This window comes from Acartia tonsa, chromosome 5 (genome assembly GCF_053477335.1).
Source record: "Acartia tonsa isolate MP-2025a chromosome 5, ASM5347733v1, whole genome shotgun sequence".
NCBI lineage: Eukaryota > Metazoa > Arthropoda > Copepoda > Calanoida > Acartiidae > Acartia > Acartia tonsa.
The window spans coordinates 53,213,951-53,236,263 of record NC_137264.1 but is presented as its reverse complement, the minus strand read 5'-3'; the positions used below and the strand labels follow the sequence as shown (position 1 = coordinate 53,236,263).

The window sequence follows — 22,313 nt, the reverse complement described above, 5'->3', positions numbered from 1 at the left end:
AGATCAATCGGGTGATAAGATCACATAAAAATTTGTTGTTAAAAAAGTAAAAAAATCAACATGTTTAAATGGACGTACGGACATTTTGGTAATAATTATAGAGATGCTACGCTTTCTAAATCGTACTAAAGGAATCACAATGCAAAATTTGAAATCTATAGGACAATTCTAACATGCATAAATTAACGAAAAAACCTATCCGTTACGGACGGACGGCTTTTAAAAATGTAAGATTAACCTGAACATTAAAATACAATAGAAACAGCTAACACATGCCAATCAATTATAGGATAGAACAGGGGACGTAGGGACAAACTAAATATTCTTATTCGCTTGGATTTAGCATAATTGTCCTGGTTTCCAACACTTATACCTGTCACTTAGGAGAAGTCCGGAATTCTTTGAAAACTTTTTCTAAAGTCATTCTAATTTAATATTCTGTCCCAAGCCAGAAAGATGAAAAATCTTAACCCTTACAGATCGGGCCCCAATTCCCACCTTATCAGATCGGGGAGGGGGGGTGCTCTAAGAGTCTCCCCCCTCTATCTCGGCTCCTGTTACAGATAAAGTCGTAAATTATTTTTCTGGCGGCTCATGTGTATTTTTAGAGGAAATTACCTTTTCTAGCCATAGCTAAACTAATTAATAAAAACTTAACTTTTGTATACACTAATGTGCTTGTGGCGGTGCCCATGGCTTTTCAAATTTTCGTGTACAAATAACAGAGCCCCGTAGAAAATGGCGACCATAAATATTTAGATACAGACGTTTTAGGGATATCAAGTAACATGCATAAAACAGACGTTTCACTTTAATACACACAAGAACAGAGTTTTGTTTTGCCTCTATTCTTTGGCTACTGCCGTAGCCTTGGCAAATGCAATGCAATAATTTCAAAAGTGTAATAATCCTAAATATTACCAAACCTATTTGAGAAAATTTTGATGGATCTTAATTTTACTCCTCTCTCTTTCTCTCTCCGGTAGGAATCAGGGAAGTAGGTATATGATAATGGACGCTGAATTAATCTTACATCCAACTCTTGAGATTATTTTATTCTTGTTTTAGAAGTTTTAAGGGTAAGAAACGATTGAAGATTAATTTAAACGTCATTGTCCTCTCCCCTCATCCATGGCTGTAAACCCGATATCGAAAAACTATGATTATATTTCTGCAGACTATTCATAAATTCTCTTTAAAACAGGGCTCGGCAGTCGTGGCAACAACAACAGCTGGTCAACTAATTTTGCAGCCATTATTATTTCTAATTTATTGCAACAGATCAAATGTTTTCGGAGAATCTATTGATGCAAAAAAATTGAAGACAGGTAGCCGCGAAAAATCAACCGTAGCTACCTAATGATCGGATGCAGTAAGCTGCCATAAAATTTAAAATCTTCAACCTTATCTAAGCTGCAAAATATTTCTCCAATTCTGTAGAGAAATGTACGAAAGCTTAGCCCTGCAACATTGATACACTTAGGTAGATAATAGGCGTACTTTTATATCGCAATTATGAAATACTAGAGTTGGCTCGATATAATTATCTCCCTATTGGCTAGTTTTCTATATGCATATCTATTTCTCAATAAATCTATTTTCCTCACCCGGCATTACTATCTAAAAGAAAGTAAATATTTAATAATTTAAATGATTTTTTTAAATTATATTTTTTTCTTTACATTACCATCACCAAAGGGTTAATGATGATGATTACAATTTTAGTTTAATATTTGAACACACAAAATGTCGCCACAATCGAATTCTTTTAAAACATAGTTTTCTTAAATTTATCATATTATAAATTTAAATTTTCTTTTTTATGATTAGAAATTAAATACATCAATATAAGGTAAATAGCAACATAAAATGAAAAAAATGAATTTATTTTTAATAAAGTAAAATAATGGGTCAAATCGTTCTGGGCAATGAGAGTTTATTATGGATTATTGGAGCACTATGAGTTTTAATCATATATTCCTTGGAAAACTTGAGCTCGTTTATAGACATTTATTTCCTATATAGATCTGACGGGTAAACATTCAAATGCCCCGCCTCAAAAAGCCAGTAATAGAATTTAAAGTTAATATTTTGGACTTCCCATCAAATTCAAGGTAAATTATTCAGGTTTAAACTTAAACCAGGGGTATATATTCTGCATGGTTGACCCTGCTAAAGTGGGGGGAAGAATTATAAATATAAAGTTGGGGGAAAAATGTAAAAAAATTAAGAGAAATGAAAACATTTTTTCCATTTTTCTTTTCCTTGTTGAAAAAAAATCTAAAAGAATATGTGGGATAATATAATAATATGAATAAAATTAAGAATTCTGAATGTTTTTTTTCTATTTTTTCACCTTTCTTGATGTAAAAAACTAGTAGGGGGAAGAAAAAAAACATTTTGCAGCAGTGGTAAAAAAAATTATTCTTGTGCAGAATATACAACCCTGACTTAAGTGTTAAGTGGAGGGGGTTGAGTTTCTATAGAACAAAACAATGAGTGCAGGGGTTGTTAGTTTGTTAGTTATATATATGCCATGAGAGGGGGGGGGGTAGAGGAAAGAGGTAAAAGGCTATATAATGCAGGGAGAGGATGGGTTGATCTGTTTATTACACTAGTTAAGTTGAGTGTTCATACATTTCATCCACTAATTGTAATCTACAGAAGGGTAATTTGTAATTCAAAGAAAATTATGGAGTAGCCCCTCTCTTTACTTGGAATTGTAAAACTTTTAAAAATCTTTTACATGTTTATGTTTTATATGTTATGTACCTATTATTTATATGTTTTAATTGAAGAATAAGAATTAATTTAATTACTTTAAATTAATTTAGTTTCATGATTATGTTTAACAATGGTAGATGAATTTTTGCTAGCATTTTAATTTGCTGACCTGTATGCAATCCTAATCATACTACTAATGCTTGATAATTAGTGTCAATTCATTTCAGCAAAGATAAGTTTTTAAATTATATTGGGGACCCTACAATATTGTTAAATCAAATATTAGAAGAATAACAGTATTATTGAATATTTTAAGATAGTTAAGGCTCTTTTTCACATAACTCTATCTATGATCATTTCCTATTTTATTTAATAGTAATGTATGAACACCATGCATGATGTATTTATTGCCATGAAGGGGGGGGGGGGCGAAGAAGAAGTGACACATTTGGAATTTTGGGGAGAGGGGAGGGGATACATTAGGAAAGGGAATTATATGGCATGTATAATAAATTCTCTTAATGAGGGTGGGTAAATATCATTATCACTTATGCTTCAGTAATACCTACAATAATAAAATGTCTATTTTAGTAATTTTTTTTATAAATTACCATTTTTGAGCATTTCAATCAGTTTTTTTAAAAACTCAACATATTTTTTCAAAATTATTTGAATATTTTGGCACAAAATAACAAAGCAGTTTAAAAATTCTATCTATAATGCTTATTAGCGCTGTTCAGGGTGTTCAACCCCAATAATTAACATTGAGACCTTTAAAATTAGGCGGGAAATTAAAATACCCTATTGCTGGGTTTCTCAGGCCCGGGCTATGTGATACCTCGTCCGATCTGACATGGATCTTGAAGCAATTAAGCAGGCCGTTTTGTACATGTAAAAAATTGGAAGATTTCATTAAATAAAAGTAATCGCAAATATACTTAGTAAATATATATTTTTTAAAAATATTAAAGTATAATGTCACCAAGGGCGTCCAAGCTTTTTATTTGGGGGGGTGGGGGTAAAATTTTTTTAAGGGGGGGGGGTAATTCGCTTTTGGGGGGGGGGCAAATTTTTTTTTACCCCCCCCCAAAAAAAAATTTTTACCCCGGGGGTAAAATTTGCTTGGGGGGGGGGGGGTAATCGCCCCATTACCCCCCCCTTTGGACATCTATGAATGTCACCTTGACATTAAAAAAGCGTTTGTTATTTTTAATTATTTTTTGTTTATTAGTACTCAATGTAACCTAACCTAACCTGCGGGCGAGGAGGAGAGGGGTTCTGTACTCTTTTAGTCATATTGAGGGGGAACATCCTTTTTCAGCAGTCAATTACAAATAATAATTTCTACCTTTTCCCTCCCATCAATATTTGTTTGATATTCTGTGCTACTCTAATTAAATACATTGCCATCCTTGTTTTTGTAATGGTAAATCTCGAAGCTTGATAATAAAATACCCATTAACAAACAACGATGACAACATTTATAAAAGCGAAGCACTGAAACGGTAGGACAAACGGACACTAACACTTGTATAGTGTCAGAACTGAATAATCAGAATATAAATGTATAAATGTCGAAGCAAAATTGTAAGTAAAATTGTTGAAAAACTGCTTGATACAGAATAATGTTTTTGGACATACTTACATTTTTAGAACTTGATTATAGAGTTGCTTCGCTTATAAAATTGTACTTTGATGTCCCAGGAATCGGTACACCAAAAATCAGATCAATCGGATTATTAGATCACAAAAAAAATTAGTTGTTAAAAAAGTAAAAAAAATCAACATGTTTAAAATGGACGTACGGACATTCTGGTAATGATTATAGAGTTGCTACGCTTTCTAAATCGTACCTAACTACTACAGGAATCACCATGCAAAGTTTAAAGTCAATAGGACAATTCTAACATGCCTAAATTAGCGATAAAAGCTATCAGTTACGGACGGACGTACGGACCGACCCTAATTATAGAAAAGCTTCGCTTTTAAAAAGCCCAGAAGTCATTTTCAGATGTACACTGTAAAAGGACAAAGTTAAAAGTATATTATCCTCCATTATATTTATAAGGTGTTACAGCAAAAAAGCAAATTTGTATAATATCCTAAAAGCAAAGGATCTTCGAAATTACAAGGCTAGTTTTAGGCTATTAGCCATGTACCCAATTATTTAGAGGCAAGAGGAGCAGCCGCTAGTTTCTTATAAAATATTTCTATGAATAACGAGGCCAGTGATGTAAAAAGTCAGTTCCTCTCTATTAAGCTACTTTTTTGTGATTATTCCAATGTCCAACAAGTATCACAAATCAATTTTATTCGTCTTTCTGCCCTAATTATATAACGATTGTCTTGGCGGCTCTGTAAGATAGTTGAACAAGAATCTCCAATGAAAAATTTACTAACCCTTAAGTTCACTTCGTCCGACCGTCTGCTTTTCCTTTTTCGATTAATTTTTAAATGTTCAAATTTATTTGCTGTTAGAAACCAACATCCAATTTTATATAAAGTAAAAAGTGGATAATTTGATCTTAATGTTCAATAAAACTAAGTTTAGCAAAAGTTTGATATAAATTTTGCATTTAATAGCCTTTTTACACTACAGATATACACTGTCACATCACTATGCAATAATAAAAGAGAAGTTAGGGCTCGGCAGCCGACAATTTGAATCTGTATGTCCTAAAAATTTAGGAAAGGTTTACACGACCCGCTGACGAAGCAAGCAGTTGTGGCTATCAGCGCAATTATTCCAGATAGTTAAAACTGCTATTTTTGAAGTATCTATAATTGTATCATACATAAAAAAATATAAAATAAACTTTATTTAATACTTATATTTGCGGGAACTTTTAGTTAATGAAATCTTCAACATTTACAAAACAGCCTGCTTTATTGCATCAAGATCCATGACAGATCTATAAAGGAAATGCCTATAGGTATATGAGCTCAAATTAAAAATTTAAAAGAAAAAAAAATATGTTCGAAGTAAGTGGTTGCATCTCCAATTTTTGTTTTTTTTAATTACTTCTTGGGGCAAAGCCCCTAGAGGCTAGGGGCGAAGCCACTAATAGCTGATAAATCAGCATATATTTATGGTATTCAAAAATAGATTTCATAACTTAATTCTTTAAATATCAATGCTTTTTTCAACAGGTTCTTTCAATGTAGAAATAAACATACCTAAAAATATTAATAATCATTATTAAAAATATATAAGTATAATGTGAAATAAAAATTTATTAGTCATAATAATAAACAATATTAAAATTAAGTCATTTTTATAAAAATAAAAAAAAAGGAAAAATTTATAAATATAATTAATGCCATAGAATCGTTAGTTAAGCAGTGGTTAGTTTTATGCAACATAAAATAAAAATCATTTACGAAAAATAAATAAATTATTGAACAGTATTTTTTTCAGCAGCACAGCAACTCTACAATTTGGGTCAGTCTGTATGATTATGAAGTACATCGCTCACGTGTACATCAGTGCAAGTTTTTTTTACCCCAGTTTACGTCTATATTATTCCTGTATTGTAGTTTACTCTACTTTTAACACAATAATTTTTGATGATTCACTTCCTTATGACATAATTGCCTATTTTTGTTAAATTGGATAACGTTAAAAAATGAATAATAAATTAAAATATACAAATATTAATTTTATTGATTCTTGATAAGCTATTTGTTAATATATGAAAAGATATAATGTATTGTATAATAATCGAAAACAGATAACTACATGGTGTCCACAGATTTATACAATTTTTGTTGGCGGATTTATAATTGGCCCTTCTTTACATATTAACATTTAGCTCTTTTATAATTAAACCACCTTTTTAGACATAGGTTTTTTTAGTACTTCTTCGACTAAAGTTGTGTAAAATTTGGTATAGAAATTCTTAGGACACCCTGTACATATTATATATTTCTTATAGTCGATAATTTAATAATTACATTTACAGATATTGATAAAATAATGTCATATTATTATTGTTTTACTTGAGTTCTTAAATTTTAGAGATTTTATTATATTTTTCAAAAAGTATAGGTAGTACTTTTATTATGGGGTCTTCTTTTTCTTGTAGCTCGATTAATGATTTTTAATTTGTATTTCTTTCTATATACTGTTGTTGATAGTTGACCGTTGGTACATGTATAGAATAATATGTTTTTAACTCTTTTTTTGTTGTAGTTGATTCTGATTGTCAGTAGGATCAGGCATGCTAAAAACTAGGGTTTGACAATTTGATTTTTCTTTAAGTTTCTATAAAACATAATTAATATATTGTTATCGCGGCAAAAAACCGGTTTTCATCCTGCGAAAATAGAATTCAGAGCTGTGATGGAACACTACTTTCATTAATGGCAGCCGCAGGTTTTAACTACCATATTCTGGTACTTCTTCAGGATAACGTTGGAGCTCTCATCAAAATACAGGACACTGATGCCGCTCAGTTTGGTGGGGGCACAACAGGGCTTCGGCACGCCCCCAAATGGATTCATCAAATGGACGAGGGTCTGAAAAGTTAATGTTAATACAATACATCTCAAAGCTATAGTTACAGAGTCAAAAGAAATATAATCATAATCCAAGTATCTTGTCTCTTGGATCTTCAGGGATAAGAAAATGGGTAATAAATCGAAATACAGCCACCCAATGCTGATAAACAAATGATAAGTAATTCAGTATATAAAAATTATTAGTTGAAAAGTTTGGACACTACTGGTTTTAGACCAACCAATCAAAATTTATTAAAGGTTTCCAAAGTTTTGAATCAATGAATAAAATAACTCATTTATAAAACTTTGGGTACCAGTGTGATTTAAGGCCCAAAGTCCCTCTCTGTTATAAGTACATCTACAATATGGAAAGTTCATTTTAAAGCTGTATTGTATCATAAACCTGAACAATGGCGTGGTTTGTTGCATTCATATGTGTATTCAGCGGGAAGGAACATTCACCATGACAGTAGAAGGCTGCATACCCCTCCGGGGCTATTATCCAATCTTCCCAACCAAGATCCCTGCAGGGTTTGGTTATTATTCAATGGAATCACTAAAACCTATTATAATTGCTTCAATCCTTCTGTATTAAGTAGTTTGGTTTTTGTCTGTAGCTTAAGATTTCAATACATACTAAACTGATTGTGTTTTCCTTTTTAGTTTTTAGGGAAGCCTTGCAAATATTTCGAGATTGCTTTAGGCTATTTTTCTTATATGTATATTAAGATATATAAGTTTTCCGGAATTTTAATGTTAGGGGGAGATTTGAAATCTGCATCAAATTTTAAGGATTTTTTATAAAATTCGTTTTTTGTATAATTCTTTATCTAAAAGCGGAAATGCATTTTAAGTTAATTAATTTTGACCAATAGGATAGGTGGATTTTAAACTACCTGCGGTCTAATTGGTTGAATGATGTACTCCATCCAATCAGAGCGCAGATTTTTTAAATCCACCAATCACAGATGCCAAAATTAATTAACTTAAATTGCATTTCCGCTTTTAGATAAAGAATTATAGAAAAAACGAATTTTATAAAAAATCCTCAAAATTTGATGCAGATTTCAAATCTCCCCCTAACTTTAAAATTCCGGAAAACTTATATATCTTAATGTATATATATTAACAAATATGTTAGTTTTTAAGATTCTTTTTTCTACTTGATAATCTACTATCATATTGTGATAAAAAGAATAAATATCTTTTTCCTAAATAATTTTTTACAATATTTTTTTCAAAAGAAAAAGTTTTCTTTAATTGGTTATTAGACAGTCTAATTATTGAACAACAACTTTGTCCCAAGACAATATACAAATTACAACCGTTGACACTGTAAAAAAAAAGTATATTTAGGCAACCAACTTACATTATTATTAAATGAACCATCTGATACCTACTCACATTTTGGGGTATAGTCCCTTTTGTGGCAACGCTCCTTAAGGGGCAATTCGTCGTATTTTCAAAGTAACTTTTATCCTATTTCTAGCCCCTGCAGGGGCTCTAACCCTGCGGGCCAATCACCTGACCTAAAATAACCTATAAAAAGCTACTGTGAAAATACGACATATCGCCCTTTAAGGGGCGTTGCCACGAAAGGGACTATACTCCAATTTTTTCCCAAGACAATATACCAATTACAACCTTTGACACTGTAAAAAAGTATATTTAGGCAACCAACTTACATTATATTCATTCACTTCTGTAAAATGAACCATCTGATACTTACTCATATTTTGCTAAATATACACATCCTATTATATAAAGTAGTAAAATTTTGAACAGATGGATTTCTTCATTCTTCCTAAAGGTCCCTTGATACTTTTGGGATATTTAATTTTTAAATCAAAGTTTGGTTTTAGGCTATTTTCCTTGCTCCTTTGAATATAGAGCGCAGCTGCTAGTATGTGTATATTACAGTCGCTAAACTTGGAATGTTTTTAAATTAAGCTTCATGTTCTAATATCTAATAGATAATTGAATTTCTGCTTTATGGTCTGGAACTTGTATGTATGTAACTGTAATTTTAAGTATCTATAATCTAACAAAAATAATTATAGTTACTGTATTATTCTTAAGAGTACAAGACAGCTGGCAAAAGTTATAAGAATATTCAGAACTTAGTTTCCAAAGCTTTGTTGTTTTACACAACTTTTTCATAAAAAAAACTCTGTCACGAAATGCATAAGCAAAATAATAACAAACAATTTCTTTCTAACTAAAATTGGACCGCAAAAAAACTTTCTTAAAAACTTTATTTCAGGTTTGGTTAGGTTAAGATAGAGTTAGAGCTCCGAAGAGGACAATTACTTTAAAATTATGAGGGAAGGGCAGATTTTCAGTGGTCCCTTCGGCGGTTCGGGGAAAGTATCAAAATTATAGCAAAGTCCGTTACATAAAATATTCTTTCTCGTATTCATTCGAATCCGGTGGATAGGAACAATAGGAATCATAATTGTACATTCTATATCCGCGGAAAGCGGTTTATAATACGATGAAAGAAATAACTATTCTCAATCCTAAAATTTTTAGGACAATTTTTTCATAAACTTGTGTAAAATATCTTTGATCAAATATTTTGTTATCTAATGTCTAAAACTTTTTTTAAGACAAAACAAATTGAAAATGATTGCTAAAATCGAATATATCTTCATGTCTTAGAATAGTGTGTTTAAAAAAAAATAGATTTTAAAAAAATACACAACTTTAAAAACTTTTTTTTATAACCGCTGTTTTACATCACTATTCGAGCGAGAAAAAAATTAATGAAAAAAAAGCACTCAATTACAATTTTAAAGCTTTGTTAAAGCTAGGGGCACAGCTGACTTGAAGTGAATGTAGCCTTGAAAGCTCTACTCTAACAAAACCCAATATATTTATGCAATAATTTGTTTTCTACAAACTTTCAACTAAAATTAAAGAAAAATATGAATATTTAGTGGCTTTCAAAATCCCTTAATAAATTCCCACTTTATTTATATAAACTTTCCAGGGCTCGGCACCTGCATTAATTCTCACCTTCGAGACCTTTATTTCAGAAAAAATTAAAAAGTAGTCGAAAAAGGGTTCGTGGTGTAGAGTTGAAAATTCGGCTTCAGCCAATCAGCCACCAATTTTTCATTAAATGTATACAATCCACGGCCCTTTTATCAACAATCAGCAGCCAAACCCCCTTTAAAACAGGCAGCTGCCAAACCCAGCAACTTTCCCTTTGCCTGAATTTCAATATTGGTTTAACACAAAAACAATTAAAATATACTGAAAAGAAGGGAGTAGAAATAAAAATATTTGGAAAGAAGTTGTATCAACTTTTTCACTTTTTATTTAAGATAGCTAGCCGGCTCTTTTAGTAAGTAGTAGATGTAAAATTTTTCATAGAATTCAGATATGCAATCGGTTTTTTTTGTAGACCTCTAATTTTTTAAGTAATTTAAGTTTTTTAAAAAAATAATTAAGTCGGTTTTAAGGTACTAAAACGCAACAAAATTAAAGAAGAAAATGGCCAGCATGAACAAAAATAGTAAGATCTTTAATTTGACACCTTACTTTTAAAATTCTGTTAAGTAATTATTGAAAAAATCTATTTATTTAACCTCGGATTAATCAAAACTTTGAAATTAAAAATATCCTCTCACAGGCATAAAAAGTATGTGTTCATATATACTTTTAGAATGAGAAAAATAATACGAATCCAGTCTAAGCAAAATTGAAAAACTTTTATAAAACTAAAATAAAAAATATAAGTTTATTTTAAGAATCATAATTTTCGGCTTTAAAGGGTTAGCTTGTATAAAACCTGAACAAAACCTAAACAAAAGACAATGCAATGTAGCAGATATTTTTTAAACACATTAAACAATAATGTATTTTTAACTGCATTGTTTTGAAGTTTATAAACAGACTGATGCATATTTGTTCATAACTTTTCATTCTTTACATGTTCTGTAATATCACTATATTTATTGTAGTATCTATTTTATATATTGTATGAACGTTAAGGCGGGTTGATTTCACCCTTTTTTTTTGATTTTCACATTTTTTCAAGTTGGCCAAGCTGTAAATGTGTATTTCAAAGGCCCTGAAACTTAAAAAATCATTTTAACTCAAATAACAATTTTCGCGCAGCTAATCCAAAATTCGCTGTTTTGGTGTAGAAGCTCAAAATCTTAACTTTCTTATTTTTTAAGCACCAATAATGGTAAACCTATCAAAATGCACGTAAATTTAACCACAAAAACGATAACCTGAAAATAAACTAGCCGGAAAGGATATCTAAAATGATACAACACATTTTTTTTATCAAATATCCTAATATTTTCATTTTTTAAAGATGGCTGTATTTTATTTAATTATAATAATAAAGTCATGTTTTTTCCTTTTATTTTTGTCTTGCATCAAGTTTTAACACCCCTCCATCTCCCCTTACTATGATTTTTAGGGAAGTGGGAACTGATTAATATTCTATTCCACTTATTTTCATGGATGCAATTGTGTATCATGATAGATTCAGCTTAAGAATTATTTTGAGTATTTTTATTAAATTTTGATTCATTGTTTCCAAAATAGTAGTGTTCAAACTTTTTAGCCAATAATTTCGTTTATCATTGGGAATGTATAATGTATATCAATTTATCATTCATAGTCTTAATCTCCTTTTATCCCTGAGAGACATAGGTTATTAAAATAATTAGTTTACCAAGAGTGTAACATAAGGGATGTTAAGGGATAAGACAATGGATGATTAATAAATTTAAATTGCCCAATGTAAGTTAAAATCATTGGTGGAAAAGTTAAACATTGTAGATTTGTAAAGCCAACAAATGATATTATTTTATGAAATATTGGGGACCAGTATAAATAATATTCCAATGTCCCCTCCATCCCTGTCATAATTATTAAAGAGAAAAAATATTGTAAGCTAGAATAAAAGGGATCTTAAGGGATATGACAATGGATAATAAAAAGTTATACATTCCAATGATTATAAACAAACTAATCAAAATTTAATAAATTACGAGTTACTTATAGTTTCAGAACCAACGAGGTTATAAAACTTTCGGTACCTGTAATGAATCAATAATCATAAAAACCATTAAAAAAATCATAACAACCATTAAAATAAGGAACAAGTTCCATTATACCAGCTATCTTCTTAAGGGATTTGACAATGTATTGGAAGTATAATAGTGTGATGCGTTTGTGAACTCGAACCTTTATCCTTTTGTTTTCCTTATCATTAATGTCAGTTTGGAAAGCGGTGAGATTCAAATGTTCATAATTGGACGCGGCATTCAAAACAATGCTTGCGCATGGACCATAAACAAAGCGAGCGTAGCCATCTTTAATCTTTCTTTCAAAATGTGCGGATTATCTGCGTGATAAAAAACCATGTATAGTCAGAATTGTGGTGTTGTCCGTACTGAAAAATACCTTTGAGTGCTTCCCGGCTTTACAGGAACAAAAACTTCGGTAAGAATTCTTTCTTTAAGCATTTTTAATGGAATGGAGTGAATTTTAAAGACGGCAAATTAATCTTTCATTTTTACTTAAATTAGACCAAGTAATTAATTTATTTTTGTATCAGAATATTTTAATCGTAGTCTATAATGATTTTGTTTATGAATTTCAAACTCGTATTTAATTTTGATTAATTTTAAGCAAAAAAGTAACCTTAGCATTTTTATATATTTTAAAATATAATTTCGAAGTCACGCAACCTCTCATAATGAATATTTACTTTATTAAAAAAAACGATTGTTCCAAATAAGAAAAGATTTATTCTCTTTTACAAGATTTATTTTATCATGTATTTAACATTTTAATATTTGATTATTAATTTTGTTATTTTCTATTTCAGCATGACCGTTTTCATACAATAAATTGTATTAGTAACTATGCTGGTTTTGTCTCTTGTGGGAAGTAGCAGGTTTCGTACGTCTGTACGTAAAGATCTGGTAAACGGCCAGCCAAATGCCGTTGTACCGAAACAGACAATGAACAATAATTTGAAAAACAAAATTACCTTTCTGTGGTTAAATATTATTTGGTAAACTCTGCATTAAAATACGATAATAGCACTTGAAGTTTTTGGCAGACTGACTGACAGACATACAAAGTAAATTATAGAGTAGCTTCGCTGAAAACAATTAATGGATATAGAATACGTGGATTTTATCAGAAGGGAAAGTTTTTTGTCAATTAAGGTTGCTAATATTTATATAATTTATTGGTCAGGTCATTCCTACATTAGGAGGGGGAGGGAAAGAGGGGGTGGTTGGGGGTTTATTGTTATATTAACCAGCTTAAAGAAACATTTTATTAGTGCTGAATCCCTTACGTATTATATACTAATTGTCGTATCTTAACCTACCTTATTCTTAATAGTCAGTTTATAGGGCAATTTCTAATATTTCCGTAAATCTATGTGTGAAGTAATAAGTATTATATACCGAAATGGGGGTTTTTAGGGTTGACTAATTCAAAAATGGGTTAATTTTTTGTGTAGATTTAACCGTTTAGTAGCTAAACAGAAAAAAATACATATATTTAATATTTTTTTGAAAAATCACGAAACCTTACATGACGTCACTATCTTCAAAAATAATGATTTTTGTTTTTATATCTGCGAAGCTTATAAAAACATATTTTAAATTTAAAATACAATTTTCTCTGTTAAAAAGGGCTATATTATATTGGCCAATTTTATAAATTCACTGATTCCAATATCAACCCACCTTAATGAACGTTCTCCTTTTTTTTTGGCAATTCTATTGGTTAACTTTATAGGTTAAGCTTCGCGATTCGTCAATTTTCGCGATTTGTGATTGGCTAGTTTAGTAGTTACAATTCTTAAAATAAACTTTTTATTTTTTTTATTTTTTATTACAATTTTTTAAAACTTTTTCAATTTCGCTTAGAATGGATTCGTAATATTTTTCTGATTCTAAAGGTATATATGAACCCATATTTTTTATGTCTGTTTGATAAAATATTTAGGTTTAAAGTTTTTATTAAACAGAGATTAAAAAAATTTATTTTTTCAATAATTACTCAACAGAATTTTAAAAGTAAGGTGTCAAATTAAAGATCTTACTATTTTTGTTCATACTGGCCATTTTCTTCTTTTATTTTGTTGCGTTCTAGTACCTTAAAACCGACTTAATTATTTTTTTCAAAACTTAAATTACTTAAAACATAAGAGGTCTACAAAAAAACCGATTGCATATCTGAATTCTATGAAAAATTTTACATCTACTACTTACTAAAAGAGCCGGCTAGCTATCTTAAATAAAAAGTGAAAAAGTTGATACACCTAAATTTAAATTTTTATTAATAATAAAGAAAAAAACTATTTAGCTAGCTTCATAGTGAAACTAGCAGCCTAATACTAAAATAGCTTAAGCCATTTTTTGATTCCAAATAATATTCCTAAAGCTGACAAATAAAGTTCGTTTCTGACAACCTCTTTGTCTAAAATAATGTTCATATTTGTATGACAATTTTTAGTTATAATTATCTGTCTGTCTGTTTCTATAAGAAAATGCTATTGCTGTTAAAGATTCCCTTTTCCTAAGAGCACCCTTTACTTGTCTGTCGGTCTATCCACAATGCTCTGGGGATGTGGTAAATGACTTGACTTTCTTGTAAAGATTATCTTGCCAATATACATATTTATCATAACCACTATTTATTATGACTGAAATGTAATTTAATTAGCAGCTATATAAGATAGGGTCACAATATTTCTCATTCTAGTTCCTTCTGTCATTACTGCTTTTTAAATAACTCTGTATTATCTATTATTTTTGATTCTATGCTCCGCTGTTTATGGATGTTGTCTTACTTGCTATTATCTTAACTAGCGGCTACGCCCCTAGAGGCCTCTAGTGGCACTTTAAATGTTTTTTTTTGTTGCGACGAAGTTTCTACGATAGGTTGTGTAAGAGTCTCTTTATACGATACCTCGCGATGTTACGTAGGAGTCTCTATACTTAAAATACAAATTTCTATTTACTATTATTTCTAAGGGTGGTGGTACCCACCACCTAAATAGTTATAAACCTTCCCGGGACATATGAGAATCTACCCTGTTAAGGAGAACCCGATCGGTTCAGCGGTTAGCGAGATCCTTCGGTACAGACACACAGATACACAGACAAACAAACATCCTGTTACTTTAGTATAAGGATATTAAATATGAACGTGCCTTGTGAAATAATCTCTGTTATAAACGGAATCATATGTAAAATCTTTCTCTAGATAGGAATATTGTTTCTTTCTGCGCTTTGAGGTTCCTGGAAAATATATCCTTTAACTAACTTAAAAACTTGATGTACTGCATTTTAGTTTCCGAAAGTGTACCTAGCTTCCGCGTCCTATCTCAGTATTAACTACTAGCTAAAAAAGCTTCAAACTTCCAAAAAATCTAAATTTGAAAAATTAAAATTTTGAATGTATAATGTATAAATTGTTTATACATTATATCGCTTTTCCCTTTGACCGTAGTAGCTGAAAATAGCGTTTGCAATAATTGGGTTATCTGCTGTACAACTTTGGAAATTAAAGAAGAAATAGGCAATCCATTTTCAGCACATCAAAAACTTAGAATATTGCCAGGGATCTAAAAGGATATGACAATGGACAATAAATTTATCTACATCCATAATTACGATAAACAAAATTACCCCATAAAAAACTTTGGGTGTCAGTGAAGTTTACAGTCTAATGTACCCTCCCACCCTAGTTTACTAGTGTCCTAAGATACAGGGATGAGATTATTAGAAAGTAAAGAGGTGATCCACCCCAAAGATTACTAGCAAAACGTGGGGGGCATATAATTAAACCGCTAGGTATAAAGAAGAAAAGGACTTAAACCCAGGGATCTAAAGGGATAAGACAATGGCCGGTAAATTGATAGGGTAACGCGGGGTAATTCCGGTCAATTTTTTTCTTCAACTTAAAAAAAAACATACTTCCCAAAAACTTTTTCCGGTTTTTAAGAGTGCAAGTGAACGATATGGCAATAACGAAGAAGCCTGTCTTGGTCCCATTAAGATCTCGCAACTAGAAGTCGGTCAAAAATCGGTTTAAAGGGCGGCGGTTGGCCTATACCGGAATAGCCCCACCGGTGGGGCTATTTCGGTCAGTTGACTTTGGGGGGGTGGAACACCCCCTTAAAATATTTTTTTTTTAAATTTTAAACTATGAGTAGAAAGCTGAGGTCATTAGCTTTCTAACGGTACTAGTCACATGCAGATCAGACAATTTTTTGACAACATTTTCCCTATTTTAAAAAAGTCGGTAAAATCGCAAAAAAAAACATCAATTTTTTTCATGCAAACTTTTTTTAAAAAATCATACTTTTTATTATATGATAAGGTTTTTTTAAGCTTTATACATAAATTAGAGGCAATTTCTGATTCGCAGGTCTTGGAATTTCTTGAAAAAAGTGATTTTTTCCCAAAAAATTTTTAATTTTAAAAATCCTGCCAGTTTTGACAGCAGTTTTTGATACATTTTTTCTTGTCTCAAATTGGCTAGGATTGACCTACAAGGATGGTTAAGGTGTCTAAAGATGCAAAATTACATGTCTGACAATCAACTTGAAATGATATGGGGTCTAACTCTAATATTTCAACACATTTTATGCAACAGGAATTTTGAAAATGCAAAATCTTGAATATGTACTCTAAATCTTGGAGATAGAACCCATATCCTGGGGAGTTTTTGTTAGGACATGCAAAGAGCTTTCTATAGACACCTTAAACACCTTTCTAGCTTAATCCTAGCCGATTTGACATTAAAAATCCAAACCGCGCAAAAATCGCGAACACCCTCTTATACGAAAAAGATGCAAGGGTTTCATATGGAATTTCAAATCTTCTAGCGGTGTTTCTAATAGACATACCCCTTCTTATATGAGCCAATGCAGCTGATACATCTTCAGGCAAATATTTAAGGTGTTCCTTTGGGTGATATACTCTTCCCATTACTATAAAAATGTGTCTGAAAAATTTTAAATGTCTTTACAATTTGAAAAGCTTAGGCAACAAAACATGACATAATACAAGCAGTAAAATGACTAATAATGTACATCTAACAACAGGCAAGGCAATGATTAAAGCTTAGGTCATGCATTTCGGTTGTTTATGCTTCCAGATCACCTGAAAAAAAAATTAGGGTATTATAAATTTATAAATACAGTAATAAAAAAAAGTAAAAAAAGTGACCGGAATAGACCATATTTTTGAGACGAAAAAAAAATTATGAAAAAATCAAGTTAGAACAACGCCTCCAATTGCAAACGATAAATGAATGCCATATCTTTCATTTTACAAAAACCCGCGGGTCAATAGGACTTACCATTTTTTCACAATTTTAGATTGAACATGGCCTATTTTGAAATTTTTTTTTTGCAAATTTTTTGCAACTTTTTGAGGGCAAAAAAATCATAGAAGGAGTGATCTGACAAAAATTTGCTGAAGTAAGAAATGAAAGTATAGGCAATAAACTACAACTTTGCTTTTCTGAAGATCTCTTGCAAACGTTTAGAACACCGTTAAAAAACGGTTTTAAAAAAGTTGGTCGAGTGACCGGAATTAGACCCCCCTACCGCATTAACCCCGCGTTACCCTATATATCCCATGAATCCCTTTTGTAGATTACAATTAGTGGTTGAAACGTTTGGACACTCAACTTAATGAACCAACCAATGAATGTAGGATATATTTTCCTGAGCCAGCCTCTCCACTTTCACTCTCTGACTCATCCAGATCGTCTGATGTTGACCGACGAGTTCGCTTCAGGGTTATCTCATTTCCACTGAACACAAAATAATATTAAAAAGGACACATGATAGAATCGTCCTATTAAGCCACTACCAAAGGCATGATTTGTGGCAAGATTCATGTTTCTCTTGTTACTATAAAAACGGACAAACTAAAATCTTATTATAAAAGGGGTAGTTTCACGAAATGCATTTGAACTTAATTTAGTGAACTGCAAATTTTTTCCTGGTTGATTGGTTAAAATACATTTATATGGCATATATTTGAAAGAATTTTCTACCACGTAGTTTCTAAAATAAGACTTGAAAATCGTCTTTTTAAATTGCATATATCACAAATTCTTTCAAATATATGCCATATAAATAAAGTTTAACCCATTAACTAGCAAAAATATGCGGTTCACTAAATTAAGTTTAAATGCATTTCGTGAAACTACACCTTTAGATTTTTTGTCTGAAGCTAAAAATTCAATAACTACTAAAATGATTAAGTTCCTCTTTTTAGGGACGCTTTACACGAGTCTTAATAGATTGAAGTAATGGGATGGTTTTAGACTATTTTTCTGACCCTTTTTATCTCTTTAAGTACAGAGTTTATAGATTCTAGAGGCGGATCAGCTAGTTCACATAATAGTAAGAGAGAATCATCCATTTTTTAAAGCCAATAATAATATTCACATATTCATGTAAAAACATAGTTTTCTAGTATCTTCCCTTCAGAAAACATGAATGATATACATTCAAAATTTGATGAACAACACAATATTGTCAAATTTTATTAGAATTTGCGCAAATAGTCAAATTTTATAAGTTAGTTTAATCAAAAAGTTTGCAATGACGCGGATACAAGAAAAGGATTTAATCCTAGGGAATTAAAGGGATTGTACAATGAAAGATAAATTAATCCTCAAATTTCTGTAAATTATACCTTTATCACTGTCAAGTATTGAGGTAAAAAAGAGGGCTTATAGATTTAACGATTTTCTATGACTCTATCTCTTCAAGATTGATATGTTCCTATTATGAAAAACGTGATTAGACTAACTTATAAAATTGGTTTATACAAAATGTTTATATTTAACCAAAAAAGATTTCAGTGTAAAATGAATTACAACTTCTTAAAAGTGATTTTTAGGCATGAAAAAAGTAATTACAAAACGTTAAATAATAAAAAAAGTGAATAAGTTGTTTAGAGAAAGAAACGTAGCTGAAATTTTGATGGAAAAACATTTTGTTCAAACAAACAACTAGTTTTAGAAAAGCTGCGCTGCTGATCTACAATAACTAACCTTCCGTCCTTGATGTAGGCAACCATAAAGGATTCGTGTGGCGTATTCAAAAACTGATCTCCTTAAATAACAAAATAAATTAATTGGTTTCCCCGAATCGCGTCGAAACCGATTAGTATTCGTTGGATTAAAACCGGCTCTCAGTCATACGAAAAAGCTATGTCTAGCAGCGTATTATATTTAGTTTTCTGCTAATATAAAATGTACAATCATAAGATTAAAACAAAAAAAATTAGTCCGTGCCTTCGGCATATCAGGACTAAAAAACTGGTTTTAATCTTACAATTGTATATTTTATATCCGCGGAAAGCTGTTTATAATACGATGCGAGAAATAACAATTATTTGATCAAAAAAAATAACTTTGACTTATATCTGACGAATCTAGATACTTTTTTAGTCTAAACATTTAAAGTGAATAAATAACATTCAATATTTTTCTAAACTTTTCAAAAAAATCTTCCAAAAACAAAAATCGGCGAAATTCAGATACCTACACAAATAACTCTTTTATTAGTATTGCTATTGATAAGGGTAAGAATGGCTAGCTATTTCTTTACAAAATTATGTATTTAAATAAACCAATATATATGAAATGTATAGAATTAACTTGTATGGCATAAGAACATAGAAAATCCAGGAATAAGGGATAATATGTATGTATCTAAAGAAAAATATTTTTCGAAATTTGTATTAATATTTGATCGAATTAAATCATTTAAGCAATAGATAAAATAAGAAAATGTTATCTTTAACTAGCTAAAAATTTGTAAAATAATAATTAATCTCCAGAAGAATTATGTACTGTCTCTGAGATATCCAAGTACTGCCCGACTATCTAGTATCTTTTCCCTTGCCTATGCATACAAAAATAGTCAATTGAATCTTTTGTTCGACACACTAAAGTTATTTTTTCCCCTAGGAAAATTTTTTTACCCTCTCACTTTTTTGAGTTCTACAAAGAGAAAAGTTTTGCACATCATTAGGACAGGCAAAACAGGGCCAAAATGGTTCTGTTTTCCGCTTTAAGTCAGTTATTTTTAAATGGGTTTTCGGCGATAGCGTCGGTTCCGCCGCCGTTTCTTCAGGTCTACATTGTAATATGTCTATAGAATATTTTAACGTTGAAGGTTGGGTGTACAGCTAGTATACAAAAAATATAGGATCTCCAGATCTAGCACAATTATAACTTTTGATGGTCTAAGAAAAAAGTTTGCAAAATATACTTGACCAATAAAAATTCTGTATTAGAGGATTTTTTAATTAGAATTGAATTGCTTTAGTCCTGCTTGTAATGCAGTAGTCGCCAGCTATTTGGATATTTTTATTTGGTTCTACAATTATCTTTTACATTATACAAGAAACTTTGCCTCTAGCCTCTAAGGGTTCACAACCTATTACAAAGGAACAAAATGTTCAAAAATTTAAATCTGTGAGGGAGGGGGTTTCAAATATATTATGGATGACTTAGCTATGCTGAATAGACTTAAACCTGCCCTGGACAAAAAAAAACTTAATTGAACAATTTCTCTATTAATACTACTATTCTTTTTTATTATTATTATGAACTAAAATGTTCTTGCTATATCTTACAGCAAAATCATGCCACTTTGAAAATCCATTTTGCAACCAATCAGATTGCAAGTAAGCAAAAAATTAACATTCTTACCGCTTAATATAAATGAAGGAAGGGGAAGGGGGTTTGTGGGTTTGATATAAAAGTGCGCAAGTATGGTGTGCAATTATTCCATCCAATTTGTGTGTCATATTCGCAAAAATATACTGTACAAGGTCCGATAAATTGAATTAGATTCTAAATAACGATACACAAAATTAACCCTTTTACAGATTAATATTATAGATTGAAACGTTTGGAGTGACACTAAAAATGAACCAAAAAATAAAAATTCATTAGTCCTCAAAGTTGTTAAGCCAGCGAATAAGAAAATGTTGTTAAAAAACTTTGGGAACTCGTGAATAAAAAGGCCAATATCTTCTCCCTTCCTAATTCCGAGGGATAATTTACGATTCTGCTAATTTGAGAATGTGAGGCACAAGCGGAGGTGAATGCACACCCGCAATTATAAAGTCTATTTGATGTAAATTACTGGAACAAAATGAACAGTGGATATTTTGGGTAATTTGGAAGGCATTTTTAAAAATAAAAAACAAACAGAAGGAAGGAGAAGAAAATGCTTAAAAAGTAGGGATGGCAATCGGTCTAATTTTTGGACCGGATTCGGATTCTTATTTTTTGGACGGATTCCGGATTCTAGCAATATTTTAAAAGGCTTTAAAAAAATAAATTAAGGGATTAAATTATACCGGGTACTGGGAAGAATTAAAGCTGCGTTTTTTCATATTTTCTGATCTCTCCACTTGGTAGTGTAGGCGGGGGTGGGGTGTGTGGGGGGGGGGGGGGGGGGAAGTGATCTTGCCTTCAAAGGGGGGGGGGGGGGGGTGAAAAAAACTCAAGACGCTTATTTTTGCATAACAATTAAGAATCCGAATCCGCTATAAATAAACGGATTCAATTTCGGATTCTAGATTCCAAAATTGGCCAGAAATTGGGCGGATTCCGGATTCGGATTGCCAACCCTAATAAAAAGTTTGAAAGTTGTAAATGAATTCCAAAAAGCTTAGCTAACAACGGATGTAATAGTCCCAGTTTTTGTTATTGAAACCGTTCCTTTATGAAAAAATCTACCTATTTCTAATTTATAAAAAGATATAATTTCACAGTGGACTAAAAAGGGTAAAAGAAGGGGGGTACTTGAACAAACTTTTCGTCCAACAAAACTAAGTAGCAAGTTCTCTTACAATTAAGCAAAATAAAAATACTTTTCATTGGCAAAATAACGATTAGCAGGGTGATTTGGATGTAGGGGGAATAAAATTGCTTTCTTATTGGTCAATTGTCAGATTCTATATTAATAAGTTGCACCTGTTTTTAATTTAAGAAATTCCTTGTTAATAGAGTTAATAGAAATACAATAAAAAATCATGCTTAGGTCT

The 22,313-nt window shown here is 30.9% G+C and overlaps 2 protein-coding genes across 4 annotated transcripts in view; both read right to left on the bottom strand.

Annotated features, from left to right (window-relative positions):
• Positions 1-22,313, bottom strand: part of LOC145319831 (serine/threonine-protein kinase BRSK2-like) — a 199,242-nt gene that overhangs the window by 64,117 nt on the left and 112,812 nt on the right. The window lies entirely within an intron of this gene.
• The window catches only part of gbb (TGF-beta family member glass bottom boat), a 28,406-nt gene continuing 12,033 nt past the window's right edge, over positions 5,941-22,313 (bottom strand). The window contains exons 6-11 of the mRNA XM_080162194.1: positions 19,300-19,360; positions 17,960-18,045; positions 15,431-15,521; positions 14,656-14,694; positions 7,628-7,751; positions 5,941-7,242 (exon numbers count right to left, since the gene is read on the bottom strand). Of these exons, the coding sequence (XP_080018320.1) occupies positions 7,084-7,242; positions 7,628-7,751; positions 14,656-14,694; positions 15,431-15,521; positions 17,960-18,045; positions 19,300-19,360 (560 nt within the window). The 3' untranslated portion in view covers positions 5,941-7,083. The remainder of the gene's footprint in view (positions 7,243-7,627; positions 7,752-14,655; positions 14,695-15,430; positions 15,522-17,959; positions 18,046-19,299; positions 19,361-22,313) is intronic.